We start from the raw sequence: 27,596 nt of genomic DNA, 5'->3' as shown, positions 1-27,596 counted from the left end.
GGCTAGTGACTTACTTTGTGGGCTAGCAATATGTTGAAACTATTTCGCACACTGGATCTTTGTTGAGTCATCAAGCAGATGGCAGACCTGATGTGGAGGAGGCTGTACTGTATGTCCTGGTTCTGTATGTAGGGGCAACCCTACCTGCTGTAGGCTTTGTGAGAAGACACATTCTGTACGTATATGTTAGATGTGTCCAAACAATAACACTTAAACATTGCAGGTAGCTTTCTATTTCCCAACAGAATATAAGGCATCCTTGCTACAGATCAGTAAACGTTACAGATACGTTTCATTGCCAAATGAATCTCTTACATGAAGGATTAGCCTTAGTTGGTGGTGTGTGTGTATTTGTTCAGAATGTTATGGGGAACAGCAAATGGTCGGCTGCTGAGGTAACACCAGTAATATGCACATAGCAACATTATTATCGACTTACTTCATCCTGTGTGTGATATTCCTGTGTTTAATGTAGATGATATCGACTTACTTCATCATGTGTGTGATATGCCTGTGTTTAATGTAGATGATATCGAGTTACTTCATCCTGTGTTATATTCCTGTGTTTAATGTAGATGATATCGAGATGGTACTTCAGCGTACATCCTGTGTTTAATGTAGTTGTCGTCTACGGTGTACACGCCGGTAGCGGTTGTGGATGTTGCGGTTCGCTCTCAATTTCATCGACTTCCGGTTTTACCTCATTAATTGAGTTATACGATTTGTCTGTGGATTTCTCTCTCTTGTCTGCAAATGCTAGAAGTAGGTTATATGATCCAGACAGCTGTATTTCCTTATGAAGCCAAATTAGCATTAAGAACAAGATGAAATATATCATAGCTTCTACTAAATAAGCAAAACCCGGAAAGAAGAATACTGAAGCGGCGTAGATATTGGTAAACAGAATCGTTCCTATCAACTTGGAAGCAGTTTCTCCGCTAGCAACAAGTGAGAAAGTTTTACCAAGTTCGTCTTCACTCACATGCTTGCTCATGAGAGACCTAAGGGCTGACGTAATCATCCCAGCCAGTGCTCCTATGACAACTGAAGTATACACCATCCACGTCTCCGAGCAGAACCCCGCCCACACTGACCGGACAAGCTTACAGCCTATACCTATCATCACAATGAACACATCCGGGATCTTCATGATGGTTGACAGAACTGGGAGAAAGAGGAGGAGGCAGACTCCCATCACAGCGTAGTCCAGGGACAATAGATAACCATACCATGACTCTGGCCAGTACAGGGGACTCCTCTGGACAAACAGAACAGTCACGTCCATCTCACCCACCTTACACGTCTGGTTGATGATGGTGGCGATGAACAAGATGACGACGATGCAGCGAGTGTTATCTTTACGTTTCTTGAAAAGGACCATCAGTGAATCCTTGATGCCTGAGATGTTGAATAGTGTGCAGGACTGATGTGGGTCCACCGTGACCTTCACCGACTCCTCCATACAGAAGACGGTGGTGAGCACCGACGCGGCATGGAAGAAGGACACGGCGCAGAGAGTCACCTGGATGTTTGTGGTATCCTGAAGTGTCCCCGACAACAGGGACCCAGCAAACAAGCCGAAGAAGTTCATGGCCAGGAGCTTACCTAGTTTCCTCGTACGTTGATCTTTATCTGTGATATCAGCAGCATAGCTGTTCACAGCCATCGTAATGACAGAGCTTTTGCCAAAGATGCCTTGAACCGAAGCTCCTGTGAGGATGAGGACGACGGAGTAGTCGGGGTACTGGACACTGATGAGGTACAGGATCACAGCGAACACACTTCCAAGACTTGGAATCATCATTGGGATTTTGCGGCCGTATTCGTCACTCCAGGCTCCACAGAACAGCCCTAGAACAATAGCGGGGACGTTGACCAGGATCCGGTAGTACATCAAGTAGGAGGCGGCTCTACTCTGGATCTTGTCCTCGTGTTGGTGGAACAGACGGATCTCGGTACATACCGTGGTGTTCATGTGGAACATGTCTCTACACACTGCCTGAACGATGTACGGCCGGATAGTGGCGTCCAACATGGACTCGCCCGTCTTGTACAGGAAGAAAATGGTTTCCGCCATGAAGGTGGCGAATGTACACCACCCATACGTCATCATTGTGCCACTCTTCTATTTGTATATCTGAAACGTGTAAAGTCAATTAGTTAGTTTTCATCTCAATAAGGCCGTTATACAAATTACAATTATATAATACATAGTTATACATTAGACAGTTATACAATACACAGTTATACAATAGACACATATACAATACACAGTTATACAATATGCAGTTATACAATAGACATAAAATAAACCTGTATATTATACCTCAGTCACATAGCATACAAATCAGGCAACCGGATACGGCGCTTTCTTCCCTGACACAAGTGACCGGGTGGAAGCCTTATCATCAGTCTGTCAAAGCCGTGTCAGCTTCTAAATTTCCTTTTTAAATATCAGAAGGTTGTTCCATCATTAATAGGGTCGGACATATCCATAGTGAAAGCTTGCTGCGCCTTGTTAAACGCCGCACGCCAATAACATGCCCATGGTCAACAGTCTTGAAGAACCGTTGTACATCGGAACACACATAAGAGCGAGACTAATTCTTGCGAATGACAGTTCAACGCATTCTCTTCCCACAGAGGTTACTCCTGTCATATCTTCCTACGTAACCTCTGTTCTAATACGGCCATATTTCCCGGTTCTCTTAAAATCCCCTAGCGGCAAAAGATCGCAAAACGAATTATCTCCCTTCTTTCTATCCAATCAGAACACGTGTTACATCGACTTAGATTCAACTTGACTAACACAAGCAAATGTGAAGCCACAAATATCCCCCATCTGCCGGGGACTTGTGTTGATGTTACACACAAGACGTTTAATGGCTAGCTTGTCCGTTGTCAACGAGGGCGATGGAGACGCCACTGATCCGCCATAACATGACTGAGTTCTGTCTAGAGGAAACGTTTGCGCATCGCGCAGGGGAAGAGGTTTAGTTTTCTCGAAGTATACGGAAATTACCGAGACCTTGCGAATGATCACTTTTGAAACAACGTCGCTGATTGCACAACTAAATCTGATTGTCTCCAATCACGAGTCTTGAACGCTCACACCATGAAAGGGCCGTATTAGAACAGAGGTTACGTAGGAAGATATGACAAGAGTAACCTCTGTGGGAAGAGAATGAGTTCAACGGTAAACGTACTGACAAAGTCCTGCTATCCAACATTACGTTTATCATACTCAGCATTCAGATCATACTCAGCATTCAGATCAAATCTGAAAACGTATCTGTTTCAAAAAGCTGTTTCAAAAAGCCTACCCTACATGTTGAAGTGTATGAAATGAACTTATTTCAATCCTGTGCTGTGTACTTTGAACATTGGGCGCTTCGAGCATGCATTATGCGTGGAGAAATGCGCATTACAAATGGACTATTATTATTATTATTACGTCCAACCACGTGTAGACCACACCACATGTTATGGTGGAGTGGAGATCATGTTGGACCACATGAAACTACGTATGTAACTGGTTACCTTCTTCCACTGGTTAGTGTCACAAGCATCCTAAACTCAACACAAGCTTTCCATCAAACACATTCAACACGGTAGCAACCAAGCTTGTGTTCCTGAAACTGCGAAATGTTCAGATCACCAGGAGGCAACAGACTCCAAGTACTTCTGTCCGTCATGTGACTGTATGCTACACATTAACCGTGTAGACCCATACTGATTATTAGTATTACTGATTGTTGGCGACACAAGTTAGATGTACCAGTGCGACCTTTCCGCCTGTAGTGCTCAGGTCGGATTACGCAAAACATGTGAGATTACACAGATATGACGAAGCAGCTTAATGAACCGTTATTGTTGTACTTACTGTCGTGTTATAAACAAGGAACTCGGCGAACGGATTTTCTACACACAACATGTGTTTTGTTTGATATGACACAGGGAAGATGTATAACCTAGAGTAATCTGCCGGAAGACTTTAATGAATTTGTTTCTAAATACTGAAATCTTGGAAATGAGAATTTCAAATTATTTTTCATTCAAAAATGACTCGTGAGTTATGAAGTGTTTCACAGTTGTCTTAAAGGAATTAAACTTACTGAACCCTCAGAAGTCTCCTTGAACTGCCACGCCCTGGTGTAGTTTAGGCAGGAAGTGGCGATGGGCGATGGTTACTGAATGAGTTTTATCTGACTGTCGCTGTTAAACATCGTGAACAACAGCGGCTGTGTTGCAGACATAAATAACGTCCGCTAGCAATGGGTCCGAAGTGATCGTGCACGTGTTTCACACTTCAATGTAACGGAAGAGCTCCAAATAAACAAATAAAATGTACAAAGTAGGTTTTCGTTTCCTCAGTGTACAACTATACTACATCTATCATGAGTTGCATGTTTCCCACCAGTATTGATCCATCAATTGGCACATCCTCGAGGGTGGTAGTGTGTGTGTGTGCGTGCGTGATATAAGCACCCCACCTCGTTTTTGCGATATATTTTTTAGCAGATGTATAATCTTATTCCATCTGTTTACAGCACAGTCTATATGGGATCCCCATGCCAGTCTCTAGTCAACACATGCACCAAGACATTTATACCCGCGTACAATTTTAGTGATCTATTTTGTGATCACTAAGAATTAGCTCTATATCTGAAGCAATTTTAGTGATCTATTTTGTGATCACTAAGAATTAGTTCTATATCTGAAGCAATTTTACGCGTGTTAACATCATTGCAACAGATAAGGACTGGGAAACCTTCAATCCACAAGTAGAACGGCACACATTATTTTTGTCTAAGCATTTCTGAATCGATTCAATATCAAACTCGAAATTTCCGAAATAAACCATCATCTGCAAACTTACTGCGTTTACATTTAAAGGTAAAAATGTCATTTGTTATAATATTGAAAAGCACGGGACTGATAACACCACCTTGAGAGGTACTATACCCAGTCATTCAGTCAAACCAGAGACGTCTTGACCAGTACGGACTTGAGTAGTACTTTCAGAAAGAAACGAGTGAATCCATATGAACATGTTGCCATTTCACCCCAGAATCTGCAACTTGAAAAGAAGTCCTTTTCTCCAGATTATATGGTAAGCTTTCTCAATCTCGAGGAAGACGCACCACGTGCAGTCTTGACTGCATACATACAGTGTGCTGTTGTCTGGAAACATTCTTGATGTTGGGTACATGGACGTTCCTTCCTAAACCCTGACTGTATTGTTGACAGAGGCCTTAGCCTCTCCAGAAAACATTTCAATTGATTTGTGACTAATCTTTCCATAATTTCTTCAAAGATTTGGTCTGTATGAAGCAGGCATAGATGGATCCTTCCATGCTTGTAGTATTGGAACAATGATGGCATGTTTCCAGGCTTAAGGAATGGTACCAGAAAGCGAACAGATACTTAAAAGATTTTTGAATATTAAAAGAGTACGTAAGTATGGTTTTACGCCGCACTTAGCACTGTTCAAGTAATATCACGACTGGGGGCCACCAGAGAAGAATCGGGCATTTATTTAAACATCTTATAGCATAGGTGATCTGCTCAAGGAGAGGAACTGTTTGTCTTTTATATGACATCTTTGTGTACATTGAAAGAGAACTATTCAAGTCAGAGCTACTGTCCATTGTGGCACCAGAAATATGAGGTAAAACATTGGTTTCATCATCCGCCTCAACCAGATACAGGACAACGGCTATTATCCACAGGTACAGATTTAGGCCAAATGGAAGATAATGGAGTAAATATATTTATATCAGACAGTATCCTCGAATAATTGATTGTGTGACTATTTGAGTGTTTCTTTTACAGTAGATTGATAGGGAATGAAACAATTGAACTTGAACTTGCTATTATGTAGATCGTGTGACATTCCCCCGACATAGTTAAAAAAAACTTTTATAGGATTCATCTTTAATTTTTCTCTCATGTTACTTACCGTAATGAACTTTCTTTTGCTGTCCTTTATTGTTGTCAAAAACCGTTGGGAAAAAATACCGGAATTGTAATTGACCTGAACTGCGCATGTGTGATACTGATGTATTGGCGATAACTGTTCGCTAGCCAGTAGAGTTTCTTCCACATCCAGGTAACGAGAAAGTGACTATGACAAACCCTATTGCATTCTGTTTGTTCGCAATGTTTGCCTTTTCACATTCATCATTCCACTTTATGGATGAAAGTAGATCGCTTACTTGATATTTGAGTTTTGAAGTAATGTTATCATTTGAAATATTTGAAAACCCGACCAGTTTGCATGTTTAATTTTCAACAGGGAACATGTACACTCAAATATCTATGAGGACTGGCCTGAAATTCAGTAAATACTGGGAAGTGATCACTACCTAGAGCATGGTCTTGGACTACATCCCAGTTACATTTAGGGGCTAATGAGGGGGTAGAATTGAAAGGTCCAAGTCAGAAAACACCAATCTTCCTAAATCCAGTCTCAGTTTACCTTCATTTAAAATCACCATCTGTGATTCATCTAACATGTGGTCAACAACTGTTCCATGATAGTCTGTTTCATTAACACACTGTGACTATTAAAACCGCCACAGATGATATAGGGACCAGGCAAATCTCCATTAATTTCATAGAATCGTTTTACATTGGGTTTTCAAGTGTTGTAAACATTATCCACTGTGATAAATTTATTTTCGTCACAGTTTTAGGTAACTTATGCTCTTAAAGAACAAATCCCATTTTACAAATATTGCGCAGCCTCCCCTACCAGTCTTCGTGACATTTGGATTGCTCGTAATACTGGCGTAACTTGACATAACCATTAGTATTAGAATTGCTCTCTGGCCATAGGAATGTCTCCTGCGCACATTATGACGTCTGGGAGTTTGGAAATATTCTGTATAAATTGTTTGAGATTATCACCATGAGGTACCAGACTTTGGGCATTCCAGTGTAAAATAGTAAAGAAGAGAAGAGTTTTATTCAATCAATCAATCTTTATTAAGTACTTAAAAAGGCCACAGGCCTGTAGACATTTACAAATTCTTTTCTATAACAATCTGTTTTCTTAAATTCATAGCGAAAAAGATGTACATTGCCAGATTCTGTAATAATAATAATAATAATTTTCTTCTTTTTTTTTTTTTTACAAAATAAACTTTTTAGGCAACTTAAAACAAACGGTGATGGTGAGTATGATAAACGGCCTCCCATGGATGCCAATGAAAAGTTCTGGAAGCAGTTGTTGTCTGTACCCGGCGACTGTAACCTGGAGGCACCATGGGTCCGTGATTATGACCGTGCAATGCATGAGAAAGTAACTAGGTCGTTTGTCTGTTACATCTCACCAGATTGCCTGAAAAGTGTAATCAAAGAGTCCAAATCTAATACAGCTCCAGGGCCTGATGGCATTCGAAACCGGTATTGGAAACTGTTCCCCTGTGCCAAAACACCATTACTTCACTGCTTCAATTCTCTCGTGGACACAGGTGATGTTCCTCCATGGTTCTTCAAAGGTCGCACAATACTCCTTCCCAAAAAAGGAGACTTGACTGATCCCCAAAACCTCCGCCCTATTACATGTTTGAATACTCAGTATAAAATCTTCACAGGGTGTTTAACAAGTCTCGTGTCATCTTGCTGCTCTTCCAATGATATATTTTACAGAGAGCAGAAGGGGGCGAGAACGGGATGTTGGGGGTGCAAGGATAAACAACTTGTACAAAAAATGATTTTGGAAGAGGCTAAAACATATCACAGCAACCTCTCCATGTGTTGGATTGACTACAAAAAAGCATACGACTCTGTCCCTCACGAATGGATTCTGAAGTCTCTTCATTGTATTGACCTCCCGGAGCCACTACCTGATTAACTCAAGTCTTTAATGAGTGGCTGGTCGACTCAACTTGAAATGTACTCGCAAGGGCAGGTGCAGACTTGGAATCTATTCCACTCAGAAGGGAATTTTCCAGGGGGACTCCTTCAGTCCTTTACTTTTTTGTTTGTCTTTAAATCCTTTGAGCTTTCTGCTAAACAGAGACGAGGGTCCTTGCCAAAGGAGATACCAATTTGAAAGAGCAGGTTCTCCTTGTCGAGTCCTTTTCTAATGATATTGGCATGACATTTGGGCTCGACAAATGTAATCCTCTTCATTTGACACGCGGCAAGGTGATTAATGATGGATCGGTCAAGTTACAGGGGGGAAGAGTTATTGGGCATCTTTTGGAAGATCAGGCCTACACCTATCTTGGAATGCAAGTTCGAGACAAGCCCCAGAATGCCCAAATTCAAGAAAAACTTCGGGCCGAGTATAAATCTCGCTTAAAGAAAATCTGGAGCTCAGAGCTAAATGCTCGAAACAAGGTCAAAGCCACCAATACTTTTGCTGTGTCAGTCCTCTCCTATTCCTTTGGAGTAGTTGATTGGACAAAACAAGACATCCAGAGTCTTGACCGCCTGACCAGAAGGATCATGTCTGATAACAGAGCCTACCACCCTCGTTCCTCTCTTAATCGTTTATACATGCCAATCCATTCTGTAGGTCGGGGTTTGATTAATGTGGAGGCACTTCATGATAGAATTTTATTGTGTACTTTTGCACATATTTATTTATCGGATGATCCTCTGGTGATGCATGTGAAGACTCATGATGAAAACAAGGAATTCCACAGCTATTTTAAGCGTGCCAAGGTTGTTGGACAGAATCTGAAATTTGAGGTTGATTTTGTTGATTGCGTTGTACTGCTGGATGGTACAGCGATGGGAGTAAACCAGGTGAAGTCCTTCACCAAGTCTGCCCAGAGTCGGTCTTTTGTGGAGAAGCTTTCTGAGAAGTCATTGCATCGTGTGTACATGCAGTGTGTGGAACAGAATATCAATACCACCTACTTCTTCGCCTGAATGAAGTCGGCTGGTCTTGTATCCCAAGTACACTGTCGTCAGGCTCCCCATTGTTCTCGGTGCCCTTGGTTTGGTACTTCCTGATCTCTTGGCGCAACTCATGCTACACGTGCTGCTTCCAATGTCTGTGTGGATTATCTTTTCGTGTAAACCTCTTCCCACAGTCCAGACAGGTAGTCACTCCCATCATGATCCAATACAAGTGTCCCGATTACCAGGGTTCAAGCTTTCTTTCATACTGTTGACGTTTCAAGTCAGCTTCCGCTCGTTTCAAGTCAGCTTTTGCCCGATTCACTACAGCTTGCATCTCTGACATATATCGTATTTTCATGCGTTGGGGTGTTGTCTTCTGTCCCTTCTGGGTTGTCACCGTTTTCATTTTAGCTGTTACCTGTCTCTTCTTTGTACTTCAGCGTCGTCTTCTTGGGTGCTTGTGGTTTCTTTCTCTGTCGCGATTTTCTCAACGTGGTCTTTTAAAATATATCTCTAGGGTCAAGTCTAATCTCTGACGCTTTCATCATGAGAGTTAAACTGTTTGTCAGTCTACACTACCGTAGAGTTTATACTGTCTTACACGTGCAGGAGGGAATCTCAGAAGACACTCTTTTCTTCACAACACACTTGTGGCTATGCGTTAAAGAGCGATGGTATGTGTATTTTGATTTGGTCTTACAATACACACAGGTAAATAATCCTTGACGGTCTTCATCGTTGGCTTCCACGGGCAGCAGGCCAGAACATGCGTCACACAGGTAAGACATCTTGAACTGAACTGTAAGCAGTCTCAAAGGACATTGGCGCATGCGCAACAGATCACAAAAGCCTAAGGAGAGAGGGTTGGAGGGGCGGCAGGCTGATATTCATGTATAACCGTGGATACTTGAAAGGAGCCTTCAGAGGAATGGTTTATTCACAAGCTGATCTTGACTTGCTTATTTCTAAGAAGACTTAGGGACGGCAGGCTGGTTGAGAGGATGAGGAGACTATTGTAGACATGAAACACGTTGCTCGCCACTAACATTTCTTATAGACTGCTTCTGTCTCCTTCCCAACAAACCTAGCTCTGTGCTGTCACACTGCTACATGCACTAATCAGTTGTGTTAGTGAACCATGTGTATTTCCAACCATTAAATATCACGCTCGGAACTAAAACAGTATACATACTTTAGTTGACACGGTTAAAGTCAAACTTTTCATCACGTTACATTTAAAAGGAAAAGCTAGAGTGAAATACCATTTAAACATCGGGTTCAACTATCCAAGTCGGGACAGGGCTGAATAATTCAGCGCCTTCTTTACAAATGGTTAAAGGTCACATGCAACCAAAAAATCAAACATAATTAAAACACAATTATCACTTATTCATGACATATAATATACACTGCTGGTTATGAAAAAACATATAACAAAATTATAAGCGTACAATCGCAAATCAAAAGTGCAATATTTCGTACTTGGGTTTACTCCCCAAGAAACGAAGCAGCCGGGATACCGAACCCAGTCAGAGCGGGTGGGTGTGCACTCAAGTGTAACGGCTGGTTCATTAGCAGATGCTCTCACGGCTCATTGTGTGTGTATGTATATGTATAGAGATGTTGGGTTTTGTAAATACATGTTAATTTTTTTGTGTATTACATATTGCAATCAACAGACATCATAACATGTCATGTGTACTAGTATCACACCTGCCTGTCTGTGTAATTACATAATGTGACAGAGACCGAACTCGGGCCATAAATCAATGCGTTTTGTTTATGGTGTATAGCCTGATAGGTGTTAAGTTCAACTTGCATGTGGTCAGTGATCGAAGTTGTGTATTGAATATTGTCATTAGCAGACAGGCAGGCAGACACATAGGTGTCAATAAAAGAGACATTGAATTTTGTTTGTGACAACGACATATCTATATCACAGTTAGAAATTCTGTCAACGCTAAATAATGACATTGCTTTTAAGTATCGAACTGAGAAAGTGACTCGGTTTAGAAGAATGTGTGGTGAAATAGACAAATGAAATTATATATACAGTTAATCTACTACATATAAAAAGCTCGCGCCTGTGAAATATCAACAAAATATTAGAAAAATAGTTCACATCAAAGCCTTCACCCAGTATTCACAGGACAACCCGCTTCCAACCTGCGCGAACCTATTTCACTGCGCATGTGCTATGAGCGCAGCCCAGCTGTTGAATCAGTACCAATCAGTACTGATACAGTACGCCGATGATTTAACAACGGGAACCTCCATTGCCGTGGACCTTACCGTGGACCTATCCTCACCCTTCGTCATCGGCATGAACGTCTACAGTTTGCCCTACAACACCAAAACTGGCGATACAGGCAATGGAGAACTGTTCTGTTCACAGATGAGAGTCGGTACTGCGTATCAACTGCAAATGGCAGAACAGGAATATGGCGACGACGTGGCCAGCGTTACTCAGACCAATGTGTTATGGAAAGAGACTCATGGGGAGGTGCAAGCATCATGGTATAGGATGGAATAGGCCTGAACCAGAGAGTGGGTTCTGTGGTGTTCCAGAACCTTGGTCCAGGGAGAGGAGGCGGCATCACAGCGGTGCGCTACATCGACCAAGCTCTCAGACCCCACGTCATACCACATTTCGCACGTCACCGGAACAACATTTTCCGGCATGATAACGCCCGGGCCCATACTGCAAGAGCTACATGGGAATACCTACAGCAGAACGGTGTCAACATTATGCAGTGGCCAGCCCTTAGTCCTGATTTAAACCCAATTGAACATATTTGGGATGAAATTCAGAAGAGACTGAATAATGTCATACCAAGGCCTAACACGGCCGATTTATTGCGCCAGGCCTTTCTCAGAGTGTCGTTCAAGGTGCCAATGGCCTTCATCAATCGATTGGTGCACTCCATGCATAGACGCTGTGCTGCAGTTATTGCCGCTCGTGGTGGTCACACTAGATACTGAAGTCAAGGGTCTGAATTGACTGCAAACGTTCACGTAATGTCTTGAAATTGTGCTGAGTTATTCATTGATAGTCAAGATATTGTACACAAAAAGTGTTTTTGATCCGCTTATTATGTCCATTTCTGTAATGATTTGATTACAGTGCCTATCTAATTCTGAATTCGTACTGACGTTTTTTTTTTTGCTGCTGAGTATATTACATGTGTTCGGCTTTACGCCAAGATACCTTTTTTCATGCATATAAATGAACTATTTCAATACTATCATATTGCTGTAATCCCTATATTTTAGAGCCATATAGAAGTATTGGACTTATCTTCATATCGAATAATTTAAAGAATGTGTCTAAGGACATTTCACCTAAAGATTTCGCATTTCTACAAACACCGATTAAAACTTTCAAGGCGTGTACTGACGCTTGTTTTGTGTGTTTGGACCAGAAAATGTTATTAGAGAAATATATTTTAGTTTTATTCATTATTCCTTTTGAACATGGTTCTTTGCAAAATATTCAAAATATCATTTTTTTATTCATCATAGTGCACGTTTTAAAAAACGTCTCTGACTCAAGCTCTGACACACAACCATTAACACGGATGTCAAATATTATCGATAATCTTAGAGCCACCAACAGTTGAGCAAATGATGTGTAGTGTATCAGTATATCCCCTTTTTAATTTGTTCCATGAAATCAATTTCAACACATAGTTTCCCGTATGTCACGAGCCAACGAAATTGGACTTAAGTTTGTAAGCAGCCTCAATCTCGAGACAACAGGCGTACAAACTAACACAAACTTTATTGCAGCATCAGAAATGGAGTTGCTTTCACTTGTAGAAATGCTTGCATGTTTTATACCATTATATTATACTGTTTTGCAAACTCAGCGTCAGCAGATGTTTCTTCAAGGTCAAATATTTCCTCCTGCAACGACGGGACAGGAGACAACGTGTCTATCGACGTCGACACGAACGTTTCGCGTTCGACAGGTGGACAGATTTGATTTGGAAAGCGTCATGGTGAGTGAAGCCATGTCCTACACGGGTAGATTAGAGCCAGTGCTGGTTTAAAACAATCTTACAGCAAATCGCTTCATCGACCAAACCTGCGACCTCACCTCCTCTCACCTTTTAACCGCCAGAGGGAGCTGTTTCAACACGACAACTCACGACCCAAAACAGCTCGTGTAACTGCAGGTGCCATTATCTCCATTGCAAACGGCAATGTCCTTCCCTGGCCTTTCAAATAGCATCGCTGAGACAAACTTGATCGACGTGTGTGTAAGCGTCACCATCGCCCCAAACACTGGCAGAACTTGCCCACGCGTTGCAGGAGGAATGGCGAAGAATTTCCAAAGCAAACATCCGACGACTTGTGCAATCCCTTCCAAGGCGGTGTCGAGCAATGGCGGCTGCAAAGTGTGGTGTCACCAGGTACTGACCTGAACGCCCCCGTGTGTGCACACATGTGCAGTGAGTTGACTGAATTAATGCTGGCAAAGACAACAATACATATGGTCATCCGTGGGTCGAATTTACTTGGTCTATGTTCAAGCTTAATCGACTTCTGTACACTTAAATAAGTTTAATACATTTCCATATTTTTGATCTATAAAAATAAACCAAAAGTTTATAAAAAAAATTGATTAGTTTCAGATAGCACAAATGGAATTTCTGAGATACTTCAGTGCAGGGATCCAGTTACAGATGGCAGGATGTCACGTTTAGCTTACTAAATGGCAAATGGTGTTGAGAGCCTTTGATAAACAATCAAGCAGAGGAACAATTCTGCGCAACCGCTGGCTGTTGTTAGATGTTATAGGTACATAGATTATAGGCCCTGTCACAACTCTGGCTGTTGTTAGATGTTATAGGTACATAGATTATAGGCCCTGTCACAATTCTGGCTGTTGTTAGATGTTATAGGTACATAGATTATAGGCCCTGTCACACCGCTGGCTGTTGTTAGATGTTATAGGTACATAGATTATAGGCCCTGTCACAACTCTGGCTGTTGTTAGATGTTATAGGTACATAGATTATAGGCCCTGTCACACCGCTGGCTGTTGTTAGATGTTATAGGTACATAGATTATAGGCCCTGTCACAACTCTGGCTGTTGTTAGATGTTATAGGTACATAGATTATAGGCCCTGTCACAACTCTGGCTGTTGTTAGATGTTATAGGTACATAGATTATAGGCCCTGTCACACCTCTGGCTGTTGTTAGATGTTATAGGTACATAGATTATAGGCCCTGTCACAACTCTGGCTGTTGTTAGATGTTATAGGTACATAGATAGATTACACCTAGATGTTATAGGTACATAGATTATAGGCCCTGTCACAACTCTGGCTGTTGTTAGATGTTATAGGTACATAGATTATAGGCCCTGTCACAACTCTGGCTGTTGTTAGATGTTATAGGTACATAGATTATAGGCCCTGTCACACCTCTGGCTGTTGTTAGATGTTATAGGTACATAGATTATAGGCCCTGTCACACCTCTGGCTGTTGTTAGATGTTATAGGTACATAGATTATAGGCCCTGTCACAATAGGCTGTTGTTAGATGTTATAGGTACATAGATTGGCCCTTTCTGGCTGTTGTTAGATGTTATAGGTACATAGATTATAGGCCCTGTCACAACTCTGGCTGTTGTTAGATGTTATAGGTACATAGATTATAGGCCCTGTCACAACTCTGGCTGTTGTTAGATGTTATAGGTACATAGATTATAGGCCCTGTCACACCGCTGGCTGTTGTTAGATGTTATAGGTACATAGATTATAGGCCCTGTCACACCTCTGGCTGTTGTTAGATGTTATAGGTACATAGATTGTTATAGGCCCTGTCACACCGCTGGCTGTTGTTAGATGTTATAGGTACATAGATTATAGGCCCTGTCACACCTCTGGCTGTTGTTAGATGTTATAGGTACATAGATTATAGGCCCTGTCACACCGCTGGCTGTTGTTAGATGTTATAGGTACATAGATTATAGGCCCTGTCACACCGCTGGCAGTTGTTAGATGTTATAGGTACATAGATTATAGGCCCTGTCACACCTCTGGTTGTTGTTAGATGTTATAGGTACATAGATTATAGGCCCTGTCACACCTCTGGTTGTTGTTAGATGTTATAGGTACATAGATTATAGGCCCTGTCACAATTCTGGCTGTTGTTAGATGTTATAGGTACATAGATTATAGGCCCTGTCACAGTTCTGGCTGTTGTTAGATGTTATAGGTACATAGATTATAGGCCCTGTCACACCGCTGGCTGTTGTTAGATGTTATAGGTACATAGATTATAGGCCCTGTCACACCTCTGGCTGTTGTTAGATGTTATAGGTACATAGATTATAGGCCCTGTCACACCTCTGGCTGTTGTTAGATGTTATAGGTACATAGATTATAGGCCCTGTCACAATTCTGGCTGTTGTTAGATGTTATAGGTACATAGATTATAGGCCCTGTCACAACTCTGGCTGTTGTTAGATGTTATAGGTACATAGATTATAGGCCCTGTCACACCTCTGGCTGTTGTTAGATGTTATAGGTACATAGATTATAGGCCCTGTCACACCGCTGGCTGTTGTTAGATGTTATAGGTACATAAATTATAGGTCGATATGAAATAAAGGCCCTGTCACACCTCTGGCTGTTGTTAGATGTTATAGGTACATAGATTATAGGCCCTGTCACACCGCTGGCTGTTGTTAGATGTTATAGGTACATAGATTGTAGGCCCTGTCACACCTCTGGCTGTTGTTAGATGTTATAGGTACATAGATTATAGGCCCTTTTACACCGCTGGCTGTTGTTAGATGTTATAGGTACATAGATTATAGGCCCTGTCACACCGCTGGCAGTTGTTAGATGTTATAGGTACATAGATTATAGGCCCTGTCACACCTCTGGTTGTTGTTAGATGTTATAGGTACATAGATTATAGGCCCTGTCACAATTCTGGCTGTTGTTAGATGTTATAGGTACATAGATTATAGGCCCTGTCACAGTTCTGGCTGTTGTTAGATGTTATAGGTACATAGATTATAGGCCCTGTCACACCTCTGGCTGTTGTTAGATGTTATAGGTACATAGATTATAGGCCCTGTCACACCGCTGGCTGTTGTTAGATGTTATAGGTACATAGATTATAGGCCCTGTCACAACTCTGGCTGTTGTTAGATGTTATAGGTACATAGATTATAGGCCGATATGGAATAAAGGCCCTGTCACACCTCTGGCTGTTGTTAGATGTTATAGGTACATAGATTATAGGCCCTGTCACAACTCTGGCTGTTGTTAGATGTTATAGGTACATAGATTATAGGCCGATATGGAATAAAGGCCCTGTCACACCTCTGCGTATCCTAATTCCTATGAGTTGCGCATTGACTTTTCTTTCATATGCAGTCGTACGCACCTCATGTGCATCTCAATCGTTTTGTGTAAGTTTTATGTACGCTGGCATACGCACAGCACAGCACAGCACAGCACAGCACAGCCTAGTACACGTGATAGCTTTGGGCATGCACAAAACTATGCTGCGTACGCAGTTCCGCATCGGCCGAGCGCGGTACGAGTCTGATATGTGTTCGTGGGGGATTGGCGATTCATACGCGGTAATACGTATATACTGGACGTGTACATAGCGAACTTGCAGCGCCGGTACAACACACGCTGAACGAACTCCTAGCGAATGCCGACGCATTGCACAAATTAGTACCGTTTGACCTGCGATCGGGCAACGCATTGTACTTTTTGTACTTTTTGACAAACGCACAGATAGCGTACTTGCCGAACATCTAGGGGTACACTCTTGATTTGGTATAAATATGATAGCTCGGGGAGGGGGGGGTGGGGGCATCAGGACGAAAGGTCTGGAACCGCCTTATTTAATAAATCGGGAATACGCTCGGAATACGCTTGGCATTCCTCGGAAGTGCTTCAGGTATACTGTCGGCACATGTTAGGTGCGTCCATCATACGGTCGGCATGAGCATTGCATATGCAGCTATTTGCAACAAGAAAAATAGAGTCCTGCAAATCATACGCACCACATACGCAACGGATGCGCTGAATTCGTTATTTATAGGGTAGATGCAACTGCATCATCACCCTTGGTTCGTCGGGCGGTGGGATAGCCTGGTAGTTAAAGTGTTCGCTCGTCACGCCAAAGATCCGGGTTCGATTCCATACATGGGTACAAAGTGTGTAGCCCATTCCTGGTGTCCCTCGCCGTGATACTGCTGGAATATTGCTTTTAACGGTGTAAAGCTAAACTCACTCACTCACTTGGTTCGTCAGTGTCTGTCTCAGATCGCACGTTTCACTGCAAGCAAATATCTAAACAAGTGGTGCAGAACAATGATGAAAGTGTTAAAACCCAATACACTGCATTTTTAAAAGTAAGCCCCAGTGCCAGGATCACATAGTGAAGACCACAGTTCTGTTCAGAGAGGAGGTTGCATGGGCGTCAGTGACGACACTGCAAAACAAACAGATGTCCTCTAATCTCATAGAATAATTCCACATTACAAGCAGATGTCCTCTAAACTCATGGAATAGTTCCACATTACAAGCAGATGTCCTCTAGACTCATGGAATAGTACTACAATTCAAACAGATGTCCTCTAAACTCATGGAATAGTTCCACATTACAAACAGATGTCCTCTAAACTCATAGAATAGTTCACATTACAAGCAGATGCCCTCTAAACTCATAGAATAGTTCCACATTACAAGCAGGTGTCCTCTAGACTCATGGAATAGTTCCACATTACAAGCAGATGTCCTCTAAACTCATAGAATACTTCCACATTACAAGCAGATGTCCTCTAAACTCATAGAATAATTCCACATTACAAGCAGATGTCCTCTAGACTCATGGAATAGTTCCACATTACAAGCAGATATCCTCTAAACACATGGAATAGTACTACAATTCAAACAGATGTCCTCTAAACTCATAGAATAATTCCACATTACAAGCAGATGTCCTCTAAACTCATAGAATAATTCCACATTACAAGCATATGTCCTCTAGACTCATGGAATAGTTCCACATTACAAGCAGATGTCCTCTAAACCTATGGAATAGTTTCACATTACAAGCAGATGTCCTCTAGACTCATGGAATTGTTTCACATTACAAGCAGATATCCTCTAAACTCATAGAATAGTTCCACATTACAAGCAGATGTCCTCTAAACCTATGGAATAGTTCCACATTACAAGCAGATGTCCTCTAAACCCATGGAATAGTTCCACATTACAAGCAGATGTCCTCTAGACTCATGGAATAGTTCCACATTACAAGCAGATGTCCTCTAAACTCATAGAATAGTTCCACATTACAAACAGATGTCCTCTAAACTCATAGAATAGTTCCACATTACAAGCAGATGTCCTCTAAACCCATGGAATAGTTCCACATAACAAGCAGATGTCCTCTAAACCCATGGAATAGTTCCACATTACAAGAGATGTCCTCTAGACTCATGGAATAGTTCCACATTACAAGCAGATGTCCTCTAAACTCATAGAATAGTTCCACATTACAAGCAGATGTCCTCTAAACTCATAGAATAGTTCCACATTACAAACAGATGTCCTCTAAACTCATAGAATAGTTCACATTACAAGCAGATGTCCTCTAAACTCATAGAATAGTTCCACATTACATGCAGATGTCCTCTAGACTCATAGAATAGTTCCACATTACAAGCAGATGTCCTCTAAACTCATGGAATAGTTCCTCACATTACAAGCAGAGATGTCCTCTAGACTCATGGAATAGTTCCACATTACAAGCAGATGTCCTCTAAACTCATGGAATAGTTCCACATTACAAGCAGATGTCCTCTAAACTCATGGAATAGTTCCACATTACAAGCAGATGTCCTCTAAACTCATGGAATAGTTCCACATTACAAGCAGATGTCCTCTAAACTCATGGAATAATTCCACATTACAAGCAGATGTCCTCTAAACTCATGGAATAGTTCCACATTACAAAGATGTCCTCTAAACATGATGTCCTCTAAACTCATAGAATAATTCACATTACAAACAGATGTCCTCTAAACTCATGGAATAGTTCCACATTACAATAGATGTCCTCTAAACTCATGGAATAGATTTCCACATTACAAAGCAGATGTCCTCTAAACTCATAGGAATAATTCCACAAAATTTCCACATTACAAGCAGATGTCCTCTAAACCCATGGAATAATTCCGAATTACAAGCAGATGTCCTCTAAACTCATGGAATAATTCACAATTCCTCGGGATTGCTTCAGGTATACTGTCGGCACATGTTAGGTGCGTCCATCATACGGTCGGCATGAGAGTCATTGCATATGCAGCTATTTGCAACAAGAAAAATAGAGTCCTGCAAATCATACGCACCACATACGCAACGGATGCGCTGAATTCGTTATTTATAGGGGTAGATGCAACTGCATCATCACCCTTGGTTCGTCGGGCGGTGGGATAGCCTAGTAGTTAAAGTGTTCGCTCGTCACGCCAAAGATCGGGTTCGATTCCATACATGGGTACAAAGTGTGTAGCCCATTCCTGGTGTCCCTCGCCGTGATACTGCTGGAATATTACTATAAGCGGTGTAAAGCTAAACTCACTCACTCACTTGGTTCGTCAGTGTCTGTCTCAGATCGCACGATTCACTGCAAAGCAAATATCTAAACAAGTGGTGCAGAACAATGATGAAAGTGTTAAAACCCAATACACTGCATTTTTTAAAAGTAAGCCCCAGTGCTGTCAGGATCACATAGCGAAGACCACAGTTCTGTTCAGAGGGAGGTTGCATGGGTGTCAGTGACGACACTGCAAAACAAACTGATGTCCTCTAATCTCATAGAATAATTCCACATTACAAGCAGATGTCCTCTAAACTCATGGAATAATTCCACATTACAAGCAGATGTCCTCTAAACTCATGGAATAATTCCACATTACAAGCAGATGTCCTCTAGATTCATGGAATAATTCCACATTACAAAGCAGATGTCCTCTAAACTCATAGAATAGTTCTACATTACAAGCAGATGTCCTAATAATTCCACATTACAAGCAGATGTCCTCTAGACTCATGGAATAGTTCCACATTACAAGCAGATGTCCTCTTAGATGTCCTCTGTCCTCTAAAACTCATGGAATAGTTTCACATTACAAGCAGATGTCCTCTAGACTCATGGAATAGTTCCACATTACAAGCAGATGTCCTCTAAACTCATAGAATAGTTCCACATTACAAGCAGATGTCCTCTAAAACTAATAGTTCCCACTTACATAGCAATCATAGAATAGTTCCACATTACAAACAGATGTCCTCTAAACTCATAGAATAGTTCACATTACAAACAGATGTCCTCTAAACTCATAGAATAGTTCAAATTACATGGAGATGTTCTCTAGACTCATAGAATAGTTCCACATTACAAGCAGGTGTCCTCTAGACTCATGGAATAGTTCCACATTACAAGCAGATGTCCTCTAAACTCATAGAATACTTCCACATTACAAGCAGATGTCCTCTAGACTCATGGAATAATTCCACATTACAAGCAGATGTCCTCTTAACTCATAGAATAATTCCACATTACAAGCAGATGTCCTCTAGACTCATGGAATAGTTCCACATTACAAGCAGATGTCCTCTAAACTCATAGAATAATTCCACATTACAAGCAGATGTCCTCTAGACTCATGGAATAGTTCCACATTACAAGCAGATGTCCTCTAAACTCATGGAATAGTACTACAATTCAAACAGATGTCCTCTAAACTCATAGAATAATTCCACATTACAAGCAGATGTCCTCTAGACTCATGGAATAGTTCCACATTACAAGCAGATGTCCTCTAAACCTATGGAATAGTTCCACATTACAAGCAGATGTCCTCTAGACTCATGGAATAGTTCCACATTACAAGCAGGTGTCCTCTAAACTCATGGAATTGTTTCACATTACAAGCAGATATTCTCTAGACTCATGGAATATTTTCACATTACAAGCAGATGTCCTCTAGACTCATGGAATAGTTCCACATTACAAGCAGATGTCCTCTAAACTCATAGAATAGTTCCACATTACAAACAGATGTCCTCTAAACTCATAGAATAGTTCACATTACAAACAGATGTCCTCTAAACTCATAGAATAGTTCAAATTACATGGAGATGTTCTCTAGACTCATAGAATAGTTCCACATTACATGCAGATGTCCTCTAAACTCAAAGAATAGTTCCACATTACAAACAGATGTCCTCTAAACTCATAGAATAGTTCCACATTACAACCAGATGTCCTCTAAACTCATGGAATAGTTCCACATTACAAGCAGATGTCCTCTGGACTCATGGAATAGTTCCACATTACAAGCATATGTCCTCTAAACTCATGGAATAGTTCCTCATTACAAGATGATGTCCTCTAGACTCATGGAATAGTTCCACATTACATGCAGATGTCCTCTAAACTCATGGAATAATTCCACATTACAAGCAGATGTCCTCTAAACCAATGGAATAGTTCCACATAACAAGCAGATGTCCTCTAGACTCATGGAATAGTTCCACATTACAAGCAGATGTCCTCTAAACTCATAGAATATTTCCACATTACAAGCAGATGTCCTCTAAACTCATTGAATAGTTCCACATTACAAACAGATGTCCTCTAAACTCATAGAATAATTCCACATTACAAGCAGATGTCCTCTAAACTCATAGAATAGTTCCACATTACAAACAGATGTCCTCTAAACTCATAGAATAGTTCACATTACATGGAGATGTCCTCTAGACTCATAGAATAGTTCCACATTACAAGCAGATGTCCTCTAAACTCATGGAATAATTCCACATTACAAGCAGATGTCCTCTAAACTCATAGAATAGTTCCACAATTACAAACAGATGTCCTCTAAACTCATAGAATAGTTCACATTACATGGAGATGTCCTCTAGACTCATAGAATAGTTCCACATTACAAGCAGATGTCCTCTAAAGTCATGGAATAATTCCACATTACAAGCAGATGTCCTCTAAACTCATAGAATAGTTCCACAATTACAAACAGATGTCCTCTAAACTCATAGAATAGTTCAAATTACATGGAGATGTCCTCTAGACTCATAGAATAGTTCCACATTACAAACACATGTCCTCTAAACTCATAGAATAGTTCCACATTACAAGAAGATGTCCTCTAAACCCATAGAATAATTCCGAATTACAAGCAGATGTCCTCTAAACTCATAGAATAGTTCACATTACAAACAGATGTCATCTAAACTCATTGAATAGTTCTGCATTAGAAACTGATGTCCTCTAAACTCAAAGAATAATTCTACATTACAATCAGATGTCCTCTTAACTCATAGAATAGTTCACATTACAAACAGATGTCCTCTAAACTCATAGAATAGTTCTACATTAGAAACTGATGTCTTCTAAACTCATAGAATAGTTCCACATTACAAGCATATGTCCTCTCAACTCATAGAATAGTTCTGCATTAGAAACGGATGTCCTCTAGACTCAAAAAATAGTTCCACATTACAAGCAGATGTCCTCTAAACTCATAGAATAGTTCACATTACATGGAGATGTCCTCTAGACTCATAGAATAGTTCCACATTACAAGCAGATGTCCTCTAAACTCATGGAATAATTCCACATTACAAGCAGATGTCCTCTAAACTCATAGAATAGTTCCACAATTACAAACAGATGTCCTCTAAACTCATAGAATAGTTCACATTACATGGAGATGTCCTCTAGACTCATAGAATAGTTCCACATTACAAGCAGATGTCCTCTAAAGTCATGGAATAATTCCACATTACAACATGGAATAATTCCACATTACAAGCAGATGTCCTCTAAACTCATAGAATAGTTCCACAATTACAAACAGATGTCCTCTAAACTCATAGAATAGTTCAAATTACATGGAGATGTCCTCTAGACTCATAGAATAGTTCCACATTACAAACACATGTCCTCTAAACTCATAGAATAGTTCCACATTACAAGAAGATGTCCTCTAAACCCATAGAATAATTCCGAATTACAAGCAGATGTCCTCTAAACTCATAGAATAGTTCACATTACAAACAGATGTCATCTAAACTCATTGAATAGTTCTGCATTAGAAACTGATGTCCTCTAAACTCAAAGAATAATTCCACATTACAATCAGATGTCCTCTAAACTCATAGAATAGTTCACATTACAAACAGATGTCCTCTAAACTCATAGAATAGTTCTACATTAGAAACTGATGTCTTCTAAACTCATAGAATAGTTCCACATTACAAGCATATGTCCTCTCAACTCATAGAATAGTTCTGCATTAGAAACGGATGTCCTCTAGACTCATAGAATAGTTCCACATTACAAGCAGATGTCCTCTAGACTCATAGAATAGTTCCGCCCCGTTACCAGACGCTATCGTGTTTACTGCTCAGGTAGTTACTTACTGTTACTGCTCACTGTGGTGATTGTGAATCTATTAATTCAGTTCCAGAACCTAATGTTAGCCCATCATTTACAGGCAGCAGGTGGTTAGTTGCCTACATTGTACCGAGCACCATGCTTTGACACTGTTTCTCAAAATTTAATTAGATCTCTGTGTAAAGTGAGACAGTTGTTAATTCACGATCGGCTATCCATTGGCTAATTTCCAGCGTAGATCATCAATTTATCTTCGACCGGTTGCTCTGTCCTGTAGAGTGCGGGGGACGTGCCAGGCTGGTTCAACTGATTCGGTTCTCGGCCAACGTGTCCTATGTTAGATATTTGTTTGGGTTTTTTTTATTCAGAACATCTGGTGTTATCACGGGTTTTCACCTTTTCCACAGCAACTTGGTACGTAATGTAATCTGGTTAATTTGGTGGATTGTCGAGACTGGTTGCCCTCTGGCTTTGACGTTTTCTGTGATAGGAAACAGTGGAAACAGTGTCATCAATTCCTGTTTGGACGGTGGCCAACTGACGTGTCTGAGGAGGCAGACATATGAACAATCCACGGGCCAGTGTGTCTCACAACAACCACCGTCATAGAACCTGGGCTCTGCATTGTTGCAGTAGTGTCCGTCACGCTCAGTAGAAGTCCTCAAAGACTGACCAGTGACAACACCTCTAAGTGCTTCTTGAGTAACCTTCTGACGGCGTGTGTCGTTCAATATACCAAGGTCGTCGATCTGTTGGACACTGCTATGGTACGCACTTTCCAAAAGTTCAGGCAAGTCACTCACTTATAACTCGTCATGGATCCTGGACTTTAGATGTGGAAGGAAATACTACAAATGATGATGGGTCGTGTTGGTAGAACCATTCTTTATCAAGGCAAAATCACCACATCTCCATCATGACTCCGTGGCAATATTTTAACTGAAGCAGCGTGTAAATCACAAATCCACAAAGTAGAATTAATAGCATGTGATCAGGCCTTTCGTCATTCCTGGAATCGCCCAATTACAACGTCGACAAATGACTAATGGTGACTTCGGGGAAATATAGTAGAGTTTCACTATCAGTTCATTTACTGGCGTGTTCCCCAAGTGTTCCCCCTTTCTGTGACAAGGAATATAGAGTACACCACCACGATCAGTTCATTTACTGGCGTGTTCCCCAAGTGTTCCCCTTTTCTGTCCCAAAGGAATATAGAGTACACCACCACGATCAGTTCATTTACTGGCGTGTTCCCCAAGTGTTCCCCTTTTCTGTCCTAAAGGAATATAGAGTACACCACTACGATCAGTTCATTTACTGGCGTGTTCCCCAAGTGTTCCCCTTTTCTGTCCCAAAGGAATATAGAGTACACCACCACGATCAGTTCATTTACTGGCGTGTTCCCCAAGTGTTCCCCTTTCTGTCCCAAAGGAATATAGAGTACACCAGCACGATCAGTTCATTTACTGGCGTGTTCCCCAAGTGTTCTCCCTTTCTGTGACAAGGAATATAGAGTACACCACCACGATCAGTTCATTTACTGGCGTGTTCCCCAAGTGTTCCCCTTTTCTGTCCCAAAGGAATATAGAGTACACCACCACGATCAGTTCATTTACTGGCGTGTTCCCCAAGTGTTCCCCTTTTCTGTCCCAAAGGAATATAGAGTACACCACCACAATCAGTTCATTTACTGGCGTGTTCCCCAATTGGCATTGTTTTATCAGTCCGACATATAAAGTTGTTTATATTTCAACATATTCTGTAAGGCGATAATAGATCAACAGGTTGTTTGTTTTTTTCTAGGACAATAACCACAATTGGCTGTGGAATGAGACATATTTCCATGTTTAGCTAAATGTGCCCCTCTGGTGGTAGACGATATCGCAATGCCCATCATCACAAGAATTTCCTGTGCACGATTCTGACAATATCATATCGTGTTCTTGTATCACTATAAATGATGCCAAGTGTTAGACTGGGCGGATATATTGTCCCCCGGTGGCAACTGTCACATACCAGGGAAAGTTACTCGTTCACCTCAACATTTCTTTTAAGGAATCATTTTTCTGCCTTCTCATTTACGCCAGTTGTGGTACCACCATCATTTGTTTCTCACTTAATACACAGCTCATAAATCCTAAGCTAAAAAAATAATGGAATGTATTGAATATACTCTGTCATCGCGAGGACGCAACAGCAAATCAACCATCTGTTGATGGAAAAAGATTTCTTCAAGTGCCTCTGCGTCCATTCAATCAATAATGAAAAAGCTGAGGTGTGAACTTTCTTCCCACAATACATTCTCAAGAAATTGATGGCCCGTCCTGCTTGGCTACTCCTGGGGCCGGGTGACCACGGTGGAGAAAAGGTCATCCCAGACTGGCATATGTGATACATGTGAATGTGAATGAGTGAGTGTTGTTGTATGGGTCATATAGCTCATATAATCAGCTGTGCCCAATAATGACGGGGATGATGCATCAGTGGATCAGGTTTCACATTGTTTCAGGTTAACACGCCCAGGGGGTAGTTAGACTGTGACTATAAGTTCATTTTTTTCTTGAGAGAAAATCAATTTAAGAAATACAAATAGAACCTATATACATGACATCCAGGGATGACATAAGTAAACCATCTTTATACATGACATCCAGGGATGACATAAGTCAACCATCTATATGCACGACATCCAGGGATGACATAAGTCAACCATCTATATGCACGACATCCAGGGATGACATAAGTCAACCATCTATATACAAGGCATCCAGGGATGACATAAGTCAACCATCTATATGCACGACATCCAGGGATGACATAAGTCAACCATCTATATACAAGGCATCCAGGGATGACATAAGTCAACCATCTATATGCACGACATCCAGGGATGACATAAGTCAACCATCTATATGCACGACATCCAGGGATGACATAAGTCAACCATCTATATGCACGGCTTCCAGTAATGACATAAGTCAACAATCTATATACACGACATCCAGGGATGACATAAGTCAACCTTCTATATGCACGACATCCAGGGATGATATAAGTCAACCTTCTATATGCACGACATCCAGGGATGACATAAGTCAACCATCTATATGCACGACATCCAGGGATGACATAAGTCAACCATCTATATACAAGGCATCCAGGGATGACATAAGTCAACCATCTATATACACGGCATCCAGTAATGACATAAGTCAACCATCTATTTACACGGCATCCACTGATGACATAAGTCAACCATCTATATGCACGACATCCAGGGATGACATAAGTCAACCATCTATATACAAGACATCCAGGGATGACATAGGTCAACCATCTCTATACATGACATCAAGGTATGACATAAGTCAACCATCGATATACACGACATCAAGGTATGACATAAGTCAACCATCTATATGAGGGACTGAGGGACTTGTCTGTTGTGTGGCGTGTATATAATAAACCAATATACCTAGGGTGTGCTGTGATTTGTTTGTTTTGCCAATTTTACAATTTACTCAAACAATAACCATCACGTGAATGACCATGTATATCGTCTCTCTCTCTCTCTCTCTCTCTCTCTCTCTCTCTCTCTCTCTCTCTCTCTCTCTCTTGACAAAACTCATAAAACTGGGTTCATATGAAAAAATATAAATACTCTTCTCGAATTTTGTTTCGGTAACAGCCGGAACTTTGACCACTTAAAAACAAAACAAAAAGGGCTGACTACATTGTTTTCAGAGACTTTTCTCAGAAGGGAAACTGCAATCATGCGTTGGCTTAGGGGTCCTTGGACCCCGGCGTTCCAAGTTTTTTCTCTTGGACTTGAAAGTTCTGCCACTTCCCCAGGTTAAAGCAGCGTGTGAACAATGACCAGTTTAAAACTTACCTGTTATTTCCACACTGAAGTACTGCTACACTTTATCCGGAACTGTCTCCAAGACTTTGCTGGCAACTGCTCGTAAGCGCATTCTCCCCAAGAATGGTATACATATAGTGTTTGCCAATAGTCTTCCAACTTTTAACGTAGGCGAAAGTTCTCCAAACCAGAGCACAAGGGCAGACTACGTCCAATAAAGGCCCACACACACATGGTTTCAAATCGTCTCGATTATCGACCCGTTCTTTGGTGTGCTGAGTGCGCATCACGCTCAAGTTTGTGTTTCGACGAAACGGTAGTGATTCAGAAACCTGTTCTTGTCGGTGCGATGCTCTTAGTTGAGCACACAGTGAGGATGGCAGCCCTGGCCTGTTCTG

The 27,596-nt window shown here is 41.2% G+C and overlaps 1 protein-coding gene across 2 annotated transcripts; it reads right to left on the bottom strand.

Moving 5' to 3' along the window:
* On the bottom strand, positions 1–27,581 carry LOC124256673 (solute carrier family 46 member 3-like). Of its 2 annotated transcripts, none has more exons than XM_046690644.1 (2): positions 27,229–27,581; positions 1–2,137 (listed from the first exon to the last, which is right to left on the bottom strand). In XM_046690644.1, exon 2 carries the CDS (start codon positions 2,111–2,113, stop codon positions 629–631), a length of 1,485 nt encoding a protein of 494 aa, XP_046546600.1. In that variant the 5' UTR covers positions 2,114–2,137; positions 27,229–27,581; the 3' UTR covers positions 1–628. The 2 variants fall into 2 exon arrangements, with proteins under 2 accessions (XP_046546600.1, XP_046546602.1); XM_046690646.1 differs by lacking the exon at positions 27,229–27,581 and adding an exon at positions 3,541–3,683.
* Between the last annotated feature and the right edge of the window lie 15 nt (positions 27,582–27,596).

Source organism: Haliotis rubra, unplaced genomic scaffold, assembly GCF_003918875.1.
Source record: "Haliotis rubra isolate DU_JTF1 unplaced genomic scaffold, ASM391887v1 Scf634, whole genome shotgun sequence".
In the NCBI taxonomy this organism is placed as follows: domain Eukaryota; kingdom Metazoa; phylum Mollusca; class Gastropoda; order Lepetellida; family Haliotidae; genus Haliotis; species Haliotis rubra.
The sequence above is the reverse complement of the archived record's forward strand: the minus strand, read 5'-3'. Positions and strand labels throughout refer to the sequence as shown.